The sequence below is a fragment of the Accipiter gentilis genome, chromosome 4, assembly GCF_929443795.1.
Source record: "Accipiter gentilis chromosome 4, bAccGen1.1, whole genome shotgun sequence".
Taxonomy (NCBI): Eukaryota; Metazoa; Chordata; class Aves; order Accipitriformes; family Accipitridae; genus Astur; species Astur gentilis.
In genome coordinates, this window is record NC_064883.1 from 22684635 (window position 1) to 22705288 (window position 20654).

A 20654-nucleotide genomic window follows, 5' to 3' on the forward strand; every position below is an offset into this window, starting at 1 on the left:
ATGAAAACAATTTTGCTAACAGATGTTTCTAGTGCCTTGGATTTCTCTCACACTGTCAGCAAAGATAAATATACTTCAAAACACATGAACAATACTATACAGAAAAGGAGGCTGGGAGGTGGGGGAGTACATGATACATATACAAACCTACTTGAAAATCCCAGAGAGAAAACAAAATGCACAGTTGCCTGATTTTTTGTTGCTATTATAAAATATATATTTATTGATTGATTGATAAAAAGTCTCTGATACAGAGAACAATCTGGTCTGTGACTCTAACTGGTGAGACACACTGCCACGGAAAGAATTGCTGAATGAACTAGTTCTTCAACAAAATCCAGTTTTTCTAAAGATAACAGTTTATCCTCTTCCTTATTCTCTAGCCACCTTAATAATTTTATCAACCTTGTTTTCTTAGTAAATCAGGTTAAAGAGACAGTAAACATTTAATTTAGTAAGACTATTTTAACAAAAGAATGATATCTCAAAAATCAGTAGGAATTTCTGTTTGGTATGCTCAAAACCTAGCAGCAGATCATCAGCTTGTGTAAACTGTGATGGACTTCTAGTCCCCAAAGTCAACAGGGTTGATTTTTACAAGCTAAGCAACTTGTAATACCTGTGTCCACACAGATGTGCTTGTGCATTTTTTCTTTAATTTGTTAGGTCATTAGGTTTCCACAGCACTGACCATTATCTTCACTACATCCACATATACCAAAAAAAAAAATTAAAAATTGAAGATACAAAAAGTTTCTCATTAGAGCATGGCAGATACCCCTAAGCTCATGGTGAGAGTACTCACTCCAGGGCCATGTAGGCAGAACACATACACAGCAGGGAGGCTGACAATCCACAAACAGCCACACTACATTGAGTATCCACACTAATAGTGGCACAGTACTGGCCGTGGATGGTGTAGACAAATCTACACAAGCCGAGCTAGCACAAGAGCCTTCACTATGGTGGTGTGCTGGGATACAGAAAAAAAATGCCATCTTCAGGGCAGGAAAAAAGCAGCGCAAACACTTCCTCTAAAAGCTTCAGCATCCTCCGGTAGACCTCTCTTCACACTGGCTGAGTGACTGTTTCCTGCCACGCCTCCTAATCTTAACTGTCCATGCATGATCATAAGATTAATAAACATTTTATAGGGAAAATTGCAGTTCAGACTGCAAGGCACACAGAAGAAAAATGATGCTTCCATGGATTATATCCTCTTTACTCAAAGTAGTAAAACAAGAAAAAAATGAATAGGCCTTTTTAACTTTCAAGTGTTGGCTCTGTTTATTACTCAGGCTTGATTCTTGATTCCTCTTATTCACCATTCCTTAGTTATTTTTTATATGATAAAACTAGAAACCTATTATAAAGATATCTGCAATTACTGATCTCTTTATTCTGAGTCCAGAATTTTTATTATTATTACTTTGCCAGAATTGTTCACCCCAGGTTTCTGTTTTTAAAGATTTCATAGAAGTATGTTTATCAATATGATTCAAGTAGTACAAAGCTGCATACTGCTAGTTCAGGAAGGAAAAATCTATTTTTAAGATTTAGAATTATGGCGATCATCACTCTCCAAACAGCCAGTTTGGGGTTGGTGTTTGTTTTTTCAGTCTGCACTGAATAAATCAGAGCTTCTCATTTTAAGAAGGATTAAACAGCAGTTACAACCCACATTATTAAAGAGCCTGAGAAAAAGTTTAATTAGATTGAGTGGTCTCTAGCGCAGGTTGAGATATGGTCAGGTTTCACCTTAGAGGGACTTAGACAATGCCAGTTTATTACTGAAATTAAAAGATAAGGAATGTGTGGGATGCCACCAGAATATTACTGATGGTAGAGCTGTCCAGAAATCTATAACATAGAAATAATCAATTAATAATAAAAAAAAATAAATACTAAAGCTAGAAGGATTTTTTTTAAAATTTTGTTTAAAGTAGTAAAATAAACTGATATATTTTTTCTTCAATTCCTGATACAGGAAAGTAACAGTGTATTAACTTCACTGAAACACTACAAGTATTCATATTTAACTGATAAAAATTAAGATGCAGAATGATACACATAGAAAGGATCTCAAAAAGAAAAAATAATCAAATTACCTACAACTACTATCAATGACATCATCCTGCTGATTGTCTAAAGTGTTCTTAAAGACTGCCAGTATTAGAGAAACCATCACCCCATAATAGCTTCTTCAGTGCTTTACTGTTATTACAATTAAAGAGGCATTCCTATAGTTTAATCTTTCTCTTCCTTACTGCAATTTCAGATTTTCTTTTTCATCCTCTTTACCATTGACATGGAAACAGGTCACCGTCTTTCTCTACGACATATTTAAAGGTTTGTAAGCATCTCATCCTTTTTTTCCCCCCAAATCTAAACAGCCCTATTTACTTTGACTTTTCCTCAGAAGCCTTTATTCTAGATGTTTGGTCATTCTTGTTTTTTTCCCCCCTCACGTCTCCATTTGATGCGTGTTTTCCTTGGGTATACAGATTTACCATTCTGGGTGGTGGCCTTACCTGTATTGAGTAGAGTGTTATTGCTGGCATATGCATCCTACTACATGTATGTGTTTTTGATGGACTACAATGACGTTTGAAATTTTTATCTGTAATTTAGGAAAAAACTAATTGAGATCTGTCAGTAGATAGAATATCTCACGTTATTTCCTGTGCTCCATCTGTCAGCTCAACTCTGGATGTTTTTTATGCTTTGATTTTGTTGTGGTTTTTTTAAAATACTTACACTGAATACACTTATTAATACTTAATAAAAATAAGAATAAATAATAGATGCTAATTATTAAATGGTGCAAAGCACACTGCAAACCTAACCAATATTTGGTAAGGTTATAAAAAACGCTGGTAAATTGTGCAAAGAACAGACATTCAGATACACACAGCCTCCCAATCTGTTGGATTGTAAATCTTGATTAATCTTATTAACACATTTATTCGTCAGTATGCACCCTCTGTATGAAGTCTGCACAACCTTTGGGAGATCCTGCAAAGTCAGGATGATGAGGCAAACTGAGGAACATCTTTCCTCCTCCCCCTAGACGTGTGTAAATTTCTTAGCCTAGCAGGAGTACTTTTATTTAAATTTAAATACAATTTCTCATTCCTTCTTTCCTGCTGATTCCCACGTCTGGCACAGTCTTTACCTCTCGGCAAAGCACCAAGCAATTTCCTTCCGAAATCCCTTCTGAATCCCTGCCTCCTGAAGCTGACTTTGTTTGCATTTCCAACATATACTTGGACATCAGCAGCTCCTGTCTCTGATCTGCTCATTAAAACTTGAAAAACAAGGCTCTCCCAAGAGCAGTATTCCCTTACTGCCTCTTCTCAATAGTAGGGGATTTCCTTTCTCTCTGCCTCACAGCCTTGTTCGGTCGTCTTTTTGACTGCAATTTAAGTAGTGCAACTTGGGGCAAGCCTGGGGCGCGAGGCAGCGGTTAAACCAACAGCGGAATGGCTCCTCCTCCAGTCAAGGCAAATGGAAACTACCACATTCAACTGCTCCCATGCTGGGAGCCCTCAACGCCTCTGCTCCTTCCCGGGGCGCACAAAGCACATTCGCGGCAAGTAGGGGTGTCGGCCACGAGGGTGGCATGAGGCGTCCGCCTTGTGGCAGATCTTCACTAGCTTTCAGGCCTTGCTTACAAGCAAGCACCTTGACCTCAAATGGGTCATTGTTTCACTCTCGCACCAAAATAAGGGAATGCAGCCTCCAAATAAGTTTCACTCTCAATCAAGGATTAGAAGACCCCTCTTTTCTTGTTGTGCCCAGTTTCCCTCATTTCCTCTAGGTATTAAGCACTGATGAATGATTCTAGTGATCAGAGCTCGAAACAGCCCTGAGACTCTACTCATAGTCCCTGCTCTCTCATCCACTACAATAATGTGCCTTTTTCTGTTTGTTTCCACAAACAAGCAATGCCATCCTACCTTTAGTTTCAATACAGGTTTCCTAACAAAATAAATAAAACCAGAAAACCAATAATAGTGTTCGATCCAAATTATCAAAAGTTGCAAGAAATTCAAAATTTTTAATGCAAAAATTTTTTAGGTAATGAGTGTGGACTATTTGCTTGCATAATACTTTTCTAAGATGTCCCATGAGAAACTCAAACTCTCGGGTTTTTAAACTCTTAATTCTGATAAACAGTATATATCTCAATTTCCAATCAGCATTAAAATGAGAAACTCACACCTATTTTTTTCTTATAGGAAATGGGAGGAAAATGTAACTCATTAACTTTATTAAGCCAACTCATTGTATAACAACCTATTTTAGCTGCTGTAATGAAGCAATGAGAATTAAACTTTCTTCTTTAATGGAAAGTAATTTTTAAGAAGGAAAAACATACACAAAGATTAAAACAGGCAAGGTAATTGAAAATGCTTGGTTTTAAATTACACTATTAGATTAGTCTGGAGCTTTTTCACTGTTGAGGCAGAAATAATATTACTCATTACTCATACTTCCATTCATAAACGTATCTGTTCTTGTTTCAAATCTAGTTCATAAATATTGAAAGCGTAAAGTATTGCTATACAAGCTCACTTCTATACGCCAGGAATAGGACATGCTGCTGGTTCATTATTGATAATAATAATATACGTACATGATTATGCATAATACTAAAAACCTCATTATCATTCTACCAAGCCTGTAGCAGTATGTATTGGTTAGGATTGCCTTTCAGCAATTAAGTATTTCTAAATACAGTCATCTTCCTTTTAAATAAACAAGTGCAGAAACAAATGGTAGCAGCTAATCATCATTTTAGAATGAACAGATGTGAACCCATCTTCAAAGATCTCTCGTTATGTCTGAGATGTCACCTGTAAAATTCATCATTTCCTTGGGCAAAGTTGGCTTATATCAGTGAAACTTGCACTACAGCTGGCATACCCACAAGGTTGCATAAACTAACACCCAAACAGAGCCTGGAGAGGATGGGAACAAAACTTGTGTGAACAGTCATACTCCTCCGTTGAACTGTAAAGCTGAACCGACTTTTTTCTTCTCGAAGTCATTGCAGTCTCAGATACCATATGCAAAATGTGTCAAAATTTCACATTTTGTTTTCAGGTCTTGTTTAGCACATCCCAGTTAACTATACGGAAAATATTTTCTCTACCATTCATACATGAAAGACTCTCAGCCCTTCAGGTATTGTAGAGGTGATTCCAAGCAGCTCATCCTCAAAACTCCTCAGGTAACGAGCAACAGCTCTCAGCCATCCGGCAATAAAATTGAGCTCTCGGCTCCCTTTTCGGTACACTTGAATGACCAACAATAATCATAGCTGATGTAAGAGTTACCAAAGCATACCAAGAAATTATGCTCTATTAACAAGGTACCGTATATACTAAACTATTTTCAATTAAGCCCTTTCATTCAAAAGGAACAAGCCCCCCTTCTCTTCTTCCACAGAAACATCCAGCTTCATATTCACCACCAAAATGTTTTTATGGAGGATGAACTTCTCCTGATCTTCAGCTGTCAGATAGAATTTTTTAAGATTGACTTTTCTTGCTTCTGGGGACCACCAAGATTAAAGTTAAAAAGCTCTGTCATGTTTTCCTCTGACAGATTTCCACATTAAAAAAAAATTCTAATTTGAGGTACACAGAGAATTTAGTCACTGCCATGTTTCCTTTCAGAGGCTATTCTGCTTTCAGCTTTTAACTTATTACTGCAATGCACTTTGCAATGAAAGGTGCTACATGAAATTAAATTTCATTCTACTCTTTCAGGGTCAATGCTGAAATCGAACACCTCTGACAACCTCAGATGTTTCATCAGCATTAATTTCCTGATGGAATCGTCACTGACCTAGCAATCTAAAGTTTCCATTTTCTGAGAATTCTTGGATCACTAACTGTTCATCCCTAGTTTAATCACGACATCTCACTCAAATGGTTTTTACTATGTTTGAAATGGCCAATAGTGATTAATGACAAAAGTGTATCAGTTCCATGATGTCACTTTGTGAAGTAAATGAAATTCAAGCCCTTTTAGGTTTGTTAGGCCTCAATCATTCAAAAATGTATGCCACTGTGTGATTTTAATTGCACTAATATTTCTACTGATTTCAGTACAAATCACTCATATTATTGAGCTAAACCATGTACAGGTGTTAAAAAAAAAAAAAAAAAGAAACAAATGAAAACAGACATTACAGGTATAAAGCTAAGGAACACCAATTACACAGCTAGGTTGCATAGTCAACCAGCCAAAATTTTTAGATTCAAGTGGAAAACTGTAATTCTTGCCTCTGCATGTTCATATTATGCACTGAATGAGAGCTCTTTGACGAAAGGAACAAAAAAGGTCATTGCGATCATGCAATTAACACCTGTATCATGAACACCCACAAGAATTCAATTCAGGTTATACAGGCATTCTCCAGCAGTAAGCATTATCAGATAGCATTAGCTATTTGATCAGCCTATAGCTTTACATTACCTAAAAATGAAAACATACTTTTGTTAGGCAATTCTGTCATCTCAAGGCACAAGAGCAAGTTACAACATCCTTAGAATACAGGCCTTAGGCTGGCTGGAGAGAACAAAGCATCCTTCCCCTTCATCCTGAACACCACCTTGAGAGACAATGCCCACCTGCCAAAATACTAAAATACTACTTGTATCAGTTGCTAGAAACCATTACTAAATGAGATCCTGAAACAGTTTCAATAGCTACCAAACACCATGGGAATAAAAAGGTGCAACCTCCAGCAGGGGTGATCCCAACAGCACTCTGTTGAAAGACAAACAGCTAAGTGAATTCAGAAGAACTAGCCATTGCATGAAGCTTAGTCTGTGTCCATGCTTATCACAGACAGCAACATGATATAACGCATGGCTGGGAGCCAGAGTCTGTAAACACTACTACTGGATGTAAAATCCAGAAATTTGACATTAGTATAACAGGCAAAACCATCTATTTTAGGGAGAAACATAATTCTATATATCTCATTTCTCAACCTGTGCTGATGAATATACCTAATTGCAGCTGTTGATAAAAGGGACTGCAAAATGTATTCATGTAAAGCTATGCAAATAAGTCTACACTGACCTTTACATAAAATTAAATATCAAGGCTTTTCCTATGCTAATTCAGTGTATAAGTCAGGAGCAGAAGAATAACCAATTTTAAGAAAAGGAATTAAATTTTCATTAATGTTCCTATACCTGCAGTAAAAAAAAATGTACTACATGCAACTGCTCTGCAGGCTCCTGTAGCTGAATACCCACATTATTACACTGTAGCATTTCTATCTAAATAGACAAGGTGAATGGCTTCTCCAGACAAGATGCTGTGTGCACTATCACGTAAAAATTAAGGCATACTCCCAATAAACACTCAAAACAATTCCATCTGTCTTAAGTAGGGATATACTAAGACTAAAACTAGTAATCACTGTACTTTGTAAACACAGTGTCTTACTGACTACAACACAATAACAGGTATTATACTGAAAATCTAACCTTCTCTAAACTCATTTGTTTCTTTTAAATTACATGTTCTTGGACTCACCTGTGAAAACTGGGAGGTTAATTATGATAGTACATTGCATAACTCCACAGCTAAATGCTGAAGTAGTTCTACATAAATGCCATATGTTTGTCTTGGAAAAAGTAAAAAGATTAATTAGGAGGCCAAGCCCAAGACATTGGAAAGTAATACTCTGAACATAATTAGATCATTACACTGTGTACTATGTAAATTGAAGTTTTAATTGGTAGGTAAAACACTAGTCATGGCAAAAAAATAACAATCCAAAATTCTAAATTGTGTGCACCAAATATTTTTTACTGACATTGCTTATAAAAAGACACTATGCACATGCCAGTCACAAAAAAAAACATTTAAACTTGTTACATGTTTTTGATAAAGGAACTACCTGTTAAGCATTTCAGTCCTGTTCTTCTTTTACCTACATTATCCTCACCTATTTAAAATTGCCTGATCACATCAGTAAAGAAAAAACTCTAATAAGCAAACTATAACTAGGAAACAGAGTAAGGAACCAGCTTGAAGTCAACTGAACAGTGTAAGGTCCTTCCAGAGCCTGAGTTGCCACTTCTCTGTCTCTGAATCTGGGCTAGTCCAGCCTTCCACTTTTAGCCCACTCCACTACAAAGCATCATCTCTTATAGCCTCCACTCTCCTGAAGAGCGTAAAGGGTTATTTTGGCCTGATCCATAGATCATCAATGGTAAAGAGAGTTTTTCCCTCAAATTCTATACACTCTGGACCATATCCAGAACATTAGTTACTTTACTCACCACATATTCAAACACAAGTGTCAAGGTCTCCTTGGTGTGAATGATGTCATGAAGCAGCACAATGTTAGCGTGTTTCAATCCTTTCAGAAGAGAAGCTGAAAAGCAGAACATACATGATATCTTAAAAAGGATCCAAGTATTTTACATCAATTGGCTTTTTTTTTTTAGCAACTCAGATGATTTTTTCGACATCTGAGTTTCATAAACTGACAACCAATAGTTGTACTTTGTTATCTTCTATGTCCATGAGTTCCACGCAGTGTGTTTGAAGATCATGCCTTCCCATTCAGTGCCATTTTCTCCACCTTGTTGGTCAAACTCAACCTCACTTTGAGGCAAAAATGAGCTGCGGCTAGAGATGCTTTCCTTGCGCACCCTCCTCTAAGTGAATCAGTCACTCACATCTGATCAACCAGACACCAAGTTCACTTCTAGACTCAAAGATAATTTTTCATCTCAGATAAAAGTCAAGCATGTCTTTTCAAAACATCACCTTTTCTATCCAACACAACAGAGCTGCTTTCTAAACAAAGTGCAACATCTATCCTAAGAATAGTGTTTTAAGCAATAATTCTCCTTTCCCTCAAACATAAGACAGGTTTGATGGAATCGTTTGTATTAGCTCATGAGAATAAATACGTGGTGTTTTCTCACCATATTTTTTTTTTAATAGCACTAGCTCATGTTTTCAGACTACTGACAAATAAAGACTTACCTAGTGAACTTCCAGGTGATCCCCTTCACTAAATTTCTTTAACACCATAATACATATTTAATGTTCATACCATATTACATATTTAATGGGCCACAAGACATGGCATATTTTAGCAATATATGCTGACAAGCCATGTGTTGTTACCCATGTCAATCTGTTGGTGGTGCCTTGTCATTTCATGCATACATCAGAGCAGGATGATCAGACACCACAGCAAAGTTAACAATAGATACAAAGACATGCAAATGAGTGGCATATTTCTGTACGAATACTGTGGAACTTTCTTTTGTCACCCTTCTTCTTTTGTCAAAGAAAATAATGAAACACCAAAGAGTTGTCTCACTCCACTACTGTGCAAAATGGAAGCTAGGGAGCTTCCAGGGCACTGTTACCCCCTGCTGTCCTATAGAGCTCCATCAGGCTGAAGTAACTTCAGGGGTCATCTGGCTTTGAATTAGGGTAAGTACATATCACCTCTCATACTGGTCTTTAAGAGATCGATCTGACAAGCTGATCACTCTAGGAAGCAACACAATAGCATCATGTAATCTAGCTGAATCGGTGTTCCTCTACAAGCACCCTCGGCAGCAAAACTTTGGAGTTCACGCGAGGCAGAAGGTAGACTGCAAGGGGGAAAATACCGTACAGCAGCTTCAAAGCGAGTATATCACAGATATCCTGATGGCAGGATTGCAAACCTGCGAGCAAGCTCCATGACCGCAAATAAGGCAAACCTTCCACCTGGCTGAAGAGGTGAGAAGAAATCTTTCAAAAAAGATTGCTTTTGCCCGCACTCCACAACTCATGCTATTCAGAGAGTAAGCAGAGAGGAATCTTTCCTGTGGTCTGAATATGTTGCCACTGAGCTGTAAATCAGGTATTGCAATTACAATTATCCTTTTTAAACTTTTGCTCAGTGCATCTCTAGTAACTTTTAACGTTCCACAAATCAAGTAGAAGCTTTTTTCTCAAAGGAAGAGCCATGCACAATTTTCATAGGATCCTCATCTTAAGAATTTGGAGAATTTCTTGGAGTAAAAGCTCAGAGAGATTTGGCTATGTTAGTTTTTTTAAAGGACAAGAATGAAAAATTGCTACTGAAGAAGGTATGGATACAAACAACAGATAAGCAGAACAACTGTTCCAAAAGGTATCCTCTACCAGAAATGAGACCTTTTAAACTGGGAAAACCCCGAGAAGAGTTCACCTGCAGTAACTGAGCTTTTACCAGCTCTTCCCTCCAACCCTGTCAAATGACCACACATACAGAGAGACTGGGAACATAACAACTGCCTCCTAGCAGAGCTTGTGTTGAACTGTAATAGTATTTATGACCTCTGTCAGCTTTTGCTGTTCAGATCATCACCTGAGGCCTTTAATTCCTGTAGCTGGCCATTACTTTGTTGCTAAAATCTGTATGTGGGTCATTAAAGCTTAACTAGTACATTGAAAGCAGCTTACCCTGAGGTCTTTGCAAACACTGCCTTTCCTCTTCAGTCCCCTCCCTCACTCTTTATCTTCTCTTAACATCCAAGTCTCCCCTTTTACAGCCTCAATATTCAACATCTGCTATATATTACAAGAACTACAAAACATCACCTGCAGGGTAAGATTTCTGTCTTCACCATTAGTCCAAGTGTAACACAGTAAATAATATAGCATAGAGAGCAAAATCTTAATTGCACTAATTTTACACTGTGGAAATAAGAAGCAATTCCACTATCAATTTACATTGTGAGAAACCAAGCATAACTGGTAAAAGTAAGAGAAATACCCTGTGTGCTCTTCTATCAGGACTGTTACTGGTAAGATTGCCTGTCTCTGCGAAACCACTGCTTTGTTGCTTAAAAAAAGGGGAGAAAAAGGAAATAAAAAAGAAAAAAAGTTAGCTGAAATAGATATCCTCCACAGAGTACTTTAAAAACAAAATGAAATATGAACCGATGGTGCTCGGTGTGTTTTTTTCCAGAAACATCCCCTTTCAGAACAACCAACCAATACTCCTCTTCTTTTTGCTTGAAGGGGATACAACTTTGGATGAAATCCACTAATTCAAAGACAAACCCCAGAAATTCACATCCAAGAGAATGAAAAAGAGTCCAGGGAATCTATCAGCATCAGCCTGAGACAAGCTTGACTTCACCTTTGAAGATGCCAACACAGCTGCTACTGGCGCTCAGCGAGAAGTCAGGTGCTGCTGTGCCTGGTGTTACTTCTAGAACAAAATAATTCTCCCAGAGAATGCCATCTCCGTCCAGTGATTATCACCCACAGATTTCACACAGAGTTGTTTTCTTTTAAGATAAAAAGACTAAAATATTGTTGGAAAAGCATTGCAACAACTCACAAAAGTGAGACCAACGTAGTAGTACTCACCGTTATCTTTAGCATGTGTTTTTAAAAACAAAATTATATAATGCTGCTTCAAAACTGCTGGCACTCTGGTTTTTTTTACCCTTGGTATTAACTGTAAGATAAACAGAAGGCAGCACTTTTAATTCATTTTCCCAAAGAGTTTTGAGGAGACACAGCAGCAAATAATGCTACAATGCTTTTTTAAAACACTTTGGACAAAATATTATACACGTTTGAATGGGCAGGCACTTGTTCTGTAACCTGTGTTTGCACACTCCCTTACAGCAAATTCTAGCAGTCAAAAACTGGGCAGAGGAATTGGTGACATACTTCAAGAATTAACAACAACCAAGATGATAAATTTCTGTGACTTGTACGTAAGTTCATGACCTGAGCCACTAAAAGTACCAACAGTCAGGACTTCTCCATCAAGGGCTAATAGCCATATTTGCATACCTAAAGGAAACACATTGTGTTTGCTTGAATAACCATCACAGACTTCTCCTCCAACAAGGGGATGCTCTCATCTATTATGAACTCCTGGCAAGATGCCTTATGGCTTGTGTTGGTCAAGGAGCTTTTTGCTGTTCCCACATGAGCTGGGTTCTAAAGTATGCTCACTCCACAAGCAAGCCAAGCCAGCTGGACTGCAGCCAACTCTCACCCAAAACCTGAGTAGCATCAGTAAATCAGTGCTTTGCTCCCTGCAGGGTTTACGGCATCAGCTCAAGCCTGACACCCCATTAACAAAGCCGTGTGACTTTTAGATCAGCCTTGACGTACCTCTAAAAGACTTGGAGTGTTTTGAAAAAGGCTACTGCAGCATGCCCATAAAGAAACATTTCACAGCTGTATGTCAAAATCAACAAAAGTAACTATTACTGTTGACTCCCGGGCCACATGCAGGAAGAAGAACTTTTCACCACCAGCACTAGCAAAGATGGTACTTTCAGACATGGCAAGTACATTAAGCTTGAACATTAATTATGGTCCTCGGATCATCCTACCACAATTAATTCAGTCTTGCAATTCCTCACTACCATCTTGTTCTTACTTTGTGAAAAATCACAAATCTGCACTGTAGCCTTAGAAGAATCACCTATGATTTCCAAATTGTCTGATATTTCAGTGACCTGGAAGCTTTGCTGAGCAGTAGCAGAAGAACTCAACCTCATACTGCTCATACGCACCGTAATGTACACCTGCTGTTGATACTCTCTCGGATTTCCTACTATATGCAAAGGCTGTGATATTCCCATCATTTTTCTAAAAAGTATAGCTATGAAAATGCCTGCTTTGCTCAGTTGAGGTGTCCTCTGGGGCTACCATGCACCAGTGCTCACCATTTCCCATGCTATTCCTCACACACACACGGTGTTCACCCTTTCTCACTGTCACTCCAGGACGTCCCTCATTAGGAGAGTTTTACTCTTGAAGACAGCACATCATGGCAGTTTGCACCTACCTAATATTGTTAACGTGACTGTGCATCTTTGCTGCCCTGTTTAATTTCTGAGACACCAAAGCACGCACATTCTAGTCAGTAACACAAATTTGTGAAAGCAAGTAATTTGTTGTGCTTCAGAGCCAAACAACGTATCTGTAAAATTCAGTGCTTGTCACACTGCAGACACAACGGTGCTCTCTGACAGAGTGCCAACTTCCTCACATAAACAGTTGGGTTCAGTCTCTGAGCTCTTCTGGAAAGGCATTTTTAGTGAGAAAACATTCGTGGGTTTTTTCCCCTCATCATGTCTTCTGAACAAACACGCAATTTTTAAAATTTGGCCTCGGAGCACAATGTCCCTTATGCTTCTCATCCACTTCCCACACAGCAGGACTTTCTGTGTGCAAAACGCTACTTACAATCCTAGCACAGAGACAGGAATTCAGCACTCTGTTGGTTTTGCAGTAACAAATGTTAGAAATTTCCTCCTTAGAAAAGCAGTCCCCAAATCTACACTTGACTATTTTTCCGTTCACTCATCTGAAATAATTCACTACAAGCAAATAGCTTTGCTTTCCTACAACAATACCCTAATACAACAAAATTCAATTCAGGGAAAACTATACATCCTAGGTAACACCACACTGACCACAGACTTCCCATCTTCTCACCACAGGATATATTCTACAGATTGATCATTATCTGTAATCCCAAGTAGTTGATTTTAAAGCTGCACACATATAAATGCACAGAATGGGTCAACTTCCACTCTGATCTTAGTGGACACAATGCAATAAAGATATATAGGTCAATGTTCAGCTTTGAAAAATTTCTAGGAGGAAGTTTCTTAACAAATTTCCAAAGAATCCATGAGCTACAGGAAGAACAGAAAAAGCATCAAATTGTTCCAGTGGGTTATGATGTAGGCTTAGCTGAATTACCTTCTTTACAGCCAATTCCAACCTCACAACAGTCTCTGCGAGATTTAACAAATGGTCCTTACTCTAGTTTTCATTAAGCTAAAAAAAAATGACAGTCTGGCATTAAGGAAGCGCACAGTGCCTCACACCCTTGCAAGAAAGGATCTGCTAGCCCTTCAACTGCAGGCTTCTTTGCTGGAGGGACTACATGGATCACATTAACTGCATCTACCTCCTCAGGCTGAAATTCAGGCTGACATGAGTGGGTTGAACTTTTAACCAAGTACTTTTCTTATTTGTGAAATTTCTACTTGCTGCTCCTTCTTGGAAGTGTAGTATGTTATTAAAGAAGAAATACAGAAAAAGAGCGTGTGTAACAACACATAGGCACCTTCAGAGGTTCTTCTTGCTATGGCTTTAGTCCCCTAAGCAAAAGGCAAGTCACAAACCTGCTGAAACCTCTTTGCCTATTGAACTGGAACAAAGCATTGGAAGGACTGATCAAATAAACTCCAAAAAGCACTACAGCAGATTATTCTAACAGATATACAGAAGATTGCTGCCATATGAAATGAATGTCTCTTTCATTATGTTCCAGATAGAAATTTATGTATTGTGTATTGTTCCCAATGCTCTTCAGACACAAGTACAGGTGGAGGTTAAAAATAATGGGACATCGTCCTATCAAAGCCAGACTCTCATGGAAAAATATTGTAATGTGCTGCTCCCGTCTTGTAGCAGCCAGTCATGTCTTGCCTTCACTGTCAATTCTAGTATTCAAGAGCAGGAAACTGTTTAAACCAAAAATACGTCAGCCTGTACAGAAAACAACCCTACAATGCGAGTAGCATGTGAAAGCAGGAGTCTTTCTATTACTTTTTTATGCACACATAGCATGACTGGGACTAGTAGCACAATCTACTAATAAAACTGTCACTGGTTGTTACTAGTCTTGTTATCTTGCTGAATTTCAGACACAGTTTTCATATAAATATCTATCTACCTTAGGATGTCTTCTTTGGAAGTTTTCAGTCTAAACAGTTCCTCCCATCTCTCAAAAAACAGGCTTTAGTAACAACTTCTGTAATCTACTGAGTAACTTTCCCCTTGAAAAAAAACAACCTCTGAACCCCATGTCTTGGAGTAGACACTCAAAATCTGGAAATACAGAGACCTTTAAAATAGGAATACATATTTTTCCATCTCCATGAAAATCCTCTAAATTTGGTCAAGTTATAAGCTTTCGAAATTATCTCTTTGGGTCAGACTGACTCTCGGGAGTGTGAAAGGAAGGAGGAATACAGAAAAGGCGAGATGGTACAAGGGGCTGTGATTCACGGTGGAAGCTAGGACAGCTGGGTAATGAGAAAGAAAAGCCAGAGCACAACCAAACAGCATTCACAGGTGGCAAAACACAGGATGTGGAAAGTAAGAGTGTGTAGACAAGACAGAAAAGAGACAGTACGCAGAGCATGGGGCGGGCAAGCACTCACACTTAGGGGGACGTAGACAAGAGCCTACAGACACTAGCACGTTCTCCACTGACGCCCATAACAGAACCCAAGATTCCCACAGATTACCAGTCCAATGCTTTGAGCAGGAATCAATGAAAATGCTTGGCGGTTTTCCTCATTTTCCTCCAATTTCAGTCTACAGACAGAATCAACCTATGACAGCTACCAGCTAGCATTTCAGTTCAAGCAGGACATGCCCATGTGAGAGCTTGCAAACATGATGAAACATTGGAGTGCAGACACAACACCAGAAAATGGAATACAGATTTCCACCTACTTTTTCAAACACTGAGAAAATTACATAAACAAAAATCCTAATTAAAATCAAGAATGCCATGCCAAGCACTCAAAGCAAGGATGGACTACAACTATAAGGGCTTCTGCAACGCTAACTCAGCTTCTGCAACGCTAACTCAGCTTCACCAAGATACACATTCCTGAAGTCACTACTGTGAGATAAGCCAGGGTACAAGCTTTCAGCACACAGCTGCTTCGTATCTATCTTGCATTTATCTCGCACTTTAACAACGTGTAAGTTCACAGCCTAACTTATTGTGCAGTGACCAACTTGTGTGCTTGTACTCATTAACTGTTCTCAGCTCTTTCATATTTTTTTTCACAGATGGAAGAAGTAGTTGCTTAAATTTTATTTTTATACAGGCCCAGGTATGAACTTGATCCAGCTTTATTGTCCAGCTTCGGTGGACCTTGCTGGGACCTTGCCCATCCATCAGAGAAGCTGAAAAATCCACCACGATCAAGTCAGAAGAAAATCAACCTGATCTTTACCCTTACCTCTACCATCAGCTGAGCATCACAGTAAGTCACTTAAGCTGATATCATCACCACATTCCTCATTTTCTGGGCATTTCAACTTCTGATCTTCATTCACACTTGTCAGAACCACAGAGCACACACAATTATTACAGAACCCTAACCAACACTGTACGCTGATATTACCCAATGCTATGCAAGTACTTTGAAAGTCATATCAAAATCATCATGTAAAAGGACTCTCAGCAAGTGGGGTGCTGAGAAGATGAACAAATATTTAAGTAGTCAGAGTACAGTGACGAGTGTTCTAGAAAATCTCAAAACCATCTGTGTTTTAATAATGCACAGTAGGTGCATATAGCTAAAGCCACCCATCAAGAACAGAGAATTAAATTAAACATTCATCATCCAACGCAGGCAGAGATCCCACAGCAGGAGTGAACATGGTGCTGTTGTGTAATTAAGGAATGAAGAGTACAAATAGAGGGATCAAATTAAGTTTTCACAGGTAAACTTAATTCTGACAACTTCTGAATGATTGACTTTGCAACCATAATAAAGATACTCTGCTGTAAATGGTATACCTGCAGTAGTAGTACTACACTGTCTAAATGATGGACTAAATAACTGAGTACCAGTACTGAAACTTGTCCCCTGCTGAAGACGGTATGAGGTTTGTTACTCATTCTTCCTAATGCATCAATACGACAAGAAATCACTTAACCGTATGTACCTGCAATGAATAATTTTTTTGTACATAGAAGACCAAAAGGCATCCCAGGAAAGAATTTAACTGCATTAACTTGAAACCCAGTTGCCTGCCAGCATACTTTAACCACTACTTACAAACGAGGTGTCCTACAGAAAAGCTGTTTTTAAAAAAATTACTTTTGCTACATTTCTCAGTGGGCCATTTCCTTCAGCAAAAACGATGCACAAAAAGCAGACAGATTTGTCAGCACACACTTTCAGTGACAGAAAAAAAAGGCTTGTGGCATATGTCTTGCTATTTTTCAAAGAGGAGTGAGACAGGAGCCTTTAAAGGATCATGTCAATTTTCTTCTTCTGGGTGGGTAAGGCTCAACATGCCTCTTCGCCCACAGCTGGAAAATAACACTGGAATGAATATGGCACCTCTTTGCCTCTTGTGGAATGATTTACAGGTTAAAGAAAGGCGGTCTCAGTAGAGAGCTGGCAAATATTTATTTTTACAAATATTTTAGTAAACAAAATCAATCGCAGTGAAAATAAGGCATACTGTTCTGTAACTGAAAAAAGAATGATGTGGAGTGAGTATGGGAAAAGAACAAGGATTTCATAATAAAGTGAATTAAATCCAGTCATAGTGTAACATAGACTGAAAAGCAACTCAAAATAATGAACAACTAGATTTTTAAGCATAATTAGAATATGAATAATATCTAGAACAGTAAAAAAAAAATTTAAGGACAGGAAATAACCTTAATTCTGGCTAGATCTCTTTGATGCCTATGATAGGATTCGTATTAAATTTTCCTTTCCCATCCAAAAACATGCTAAGCACGAAAACTACAAAATGGCAAGATTCCCTCAAGTAACTTGTAAACTAATTTCCAACATGAAAAAAAAAAGCAATAAAGAGATGAAGCAAGCTGGCAGACACTACAGCAGCAAAACCCAGTGTTAATTCAAATGAAGGTTAAATTTTTTTCCAGACTAAATCAGGTGAAAGAGTTTGTATCAGAAACTGCTAGCAATGCTGTACCACCACCAACAAAGCCCTTTAGTGCCAACACTACTGGTCATCCACTTTGCAATCACATCATCTGAAAATATGGTTTAAGCATTCTGTTCACATATGAAGGCCCTATCCGCTCACTAGGAACAGATACACTGTCCTCCTCCTGGCTTTGCCCTGTGGTCTCTGGGTATTGCCTTGGTTCTCACCCTGTCATTTAATTGTCATTTACTCTTGCAGTTCATAGCACCCATCAACAATGTTAATTGAATTTAAGGTGCAAGCAATCGGGAGGAAAAGGAAAACCAGGACCCCCAGGATTTTTGCTTTATTCATCCTGGAATGTACCTGAATCTGACTCAGGATGACTGCAAACTTCACAAATTTACATTTAAATGACAGTGAAGATCTGTATTACCATGTCACTGTCTAGAGCAGCATGTACTTATTTAAACCTTGTGGACATTGTTCAACTTTGAAATTTGCATTTTAAAGGACAAAAAATTTCCTTTAAGCAAAAGATGGTAAGACCTGTATGTTTCTTTAAAAAGCAGTTGGCCCTCAGAGAGCAGGAGAGGTGCTAGAACAGAAAAGATGGGCTGAAGGAATGTCTCAGCTTCACAGAGTTGACAGCCACAGCTGATAGTGACAGGGTGATGCAGAAGTTAAGTGATGCTTAGAAGAGACCTAGCTGAGGTAAGCTAGTCATTTCTATCCTCCTAGTTTTGCTAAAAACACCCCCATAATTTTCAAGTACAGATTCACAATTACCTGTGTAAATGCATGATGCGAACCAAACTATGGGTCTAAATCCCTATTGGACGGCATTCTGAGCAACAACATAATTAAAACACACCCAAGAAATGTGAGAAAATACATTAAAGGGATCTGCCAGCATAACCCATTAACACCACAGGTGGTAAGAATTTTTTTTTTTTTTTTAAAAGGCCAACTCAACAGCCAACAGCTTGTCTGTCTACTACATACAGATATAAAACATCGCGTCCCAGCCCCCTTGAAAACATACTCAGTTCTTCCATCCTGTTGTGTCATGCATCAATTACAATTACAGCAATTTACTGTTTGCTTTTCCAGATAAAATTCTTTTTACAGAATCATAGTAATTAACAATGACAGTAGCAAAATTGATAGCAATGCCTCTGAAAGTACCAGTTCCTGTAAGATGACACTACCCTATTGCCTTGCCAAACTTTAAACAAATGTCCTCATCTTTTACATTTTGTGTCTAACACTGTTTGTTCCAGTCAAAACAGGTCAGCCTTTCCCAAGAGAGGACTAGAGAACAAATACACTCTTTAATGTTGGTGACCTTTTCTTCAAACAGTTCTCAGATCTCATGCATTGAAAGGCGGCCTTCAAAAGGTACACGTCAGGTCAAGGACACACTTTTTCTCGTTTCTGTGAAAATCTGCCCAATTTGTCAAAGTTTACATCTAGTCAGTGGAAAATTGTACTTGAAAGCTGCACTTTAGCTGCTAAAATCTCCCAGAGAATCCATCCTCCCTGAGCACACTTAAATATTCAGATATTTCTGGCTGAAGCAGAGGAAGTTTGAGCCAAGAAGTCTGGACTCCAACATCAGTTATAGACGTGACAGTGTCAGTGGCAAAACTCTTCTAACAGTTTCCCCCAAATCACAATCCTAAACCTGTTGTTGGCTGAACACATCTCCAAGCCCCTTGCTCCATTTCTGCTCCCCCCCTCTCTTCAACCCGGTTAATGACAAAAAGTGTGGGAAACACTAGCCCTCTCCAAGCAGACTCCCCATCTCCATCCCATAGGCTCCTGGCTGAGATGAAAGTTACCAACCCTTCCCATCTTCCTGTTACTGCTTTCTACATCTTGTGCTGCTTTGAAAGGCCTCTGTAATTTGCATTCTTCCAGACCCACTGTTGTAGTTGTAATCCTCTTCCTGGGATCCTCACACCAACATCTATTCTTAACTGCCATTTCTCCTAGTTCTCCTCTCTACCACTGCCCAGGCATGGACAGTGCCAAGCATTTCAGTGGGGCAGTCATCTTCCAGGCTGCCAGAGCACAGTAGAAAGGGGTGCAAGAAGGCTAGAGGGAAAGCAGGAGGGGAAAGAGGACAAAAACACATGGATAATGCATGCAGAGCTTTTAACTCTGCCAATACGAGAAATAAAACCGCAACTAAATACAAGGAGGGGGGGACTTGCAATGAAAATTGCCATTTAAAAAGCTGGTTTCACAAGGGGACCTGAATGCCATTCATAAGCTCAGGACAAGCCAACAAACCAAAAACCCAGAGCTTACATCTTGATTCATCATCCCACATAATACATGAGCCCTAAGATAAAGACAATTCTTTAGTGGGTCTCTACATCCATCTTGTTTATTATTACAGCTGAACACAAAAGTGACTTGCTAACCAAACATGTGAGGCATGAAGGTTTTTGTCTCTGAGGAGCAAGGGAACAGAAAACAAGTAGGGCACCTTAGCAAGCAGCAGGATCTATAAGAACTACAACATGCCTAGACGACTGTATTTCTCTATAACTTCCATTTTCAATTAGAAAGACTAAAGCAAATAAAATACTAACAGGTTGCGTGACTGAATCAGTAAGCAGCAACTCCAGCTGATGAGCTCCTTTGTATTTGCAAAAACCAAGTGAGGAGAAAAATCAAACTTTAGCTGTTAATTCGATTTGACCAAGCACACATTGGACTAGAACACTCAGTGTATCAGTAGGTTGCCAATACGGGACCTGAACATCACAGAGCTACTGGATATCATCTCCTTATAAATATATCAGTATCGCATGGTCAAAGACGAGACTATCATCTCACCAACTGAATGCAAACAAACCTGCCCAACACAGACACAAGACTCCTCAGTGATATGCAACTGCACA

The 20654-nt window shown here is 38.7% G+C and overlaps 1 protein-coding gene across 16 annotated transcripts in view; it reads right to left on the reverse strand.

The window, feature by feature from the left end:
• The window catches only part of CDK14 (cyclin dependent kinase 14), a 333262-nt gene that overhangs the window by 182679 nt on the left and 129929 nt on the right, over window positions 1-20654 (reverse strand). For all 16 annotated transcript variants that reach the window (XM_049798612.1, XM_049798611.1, XM_049798619.1 and 13 more), the window contains one exon: window positions 8316-8410. In XM_049798612.1, the coding sequence (XP_049654569.1) occupies window positions 8316-8410 (95 nt within the window). The remainder of the gene's footprint in view (window positions 1-8315; window positions 8411-20654) is intronic.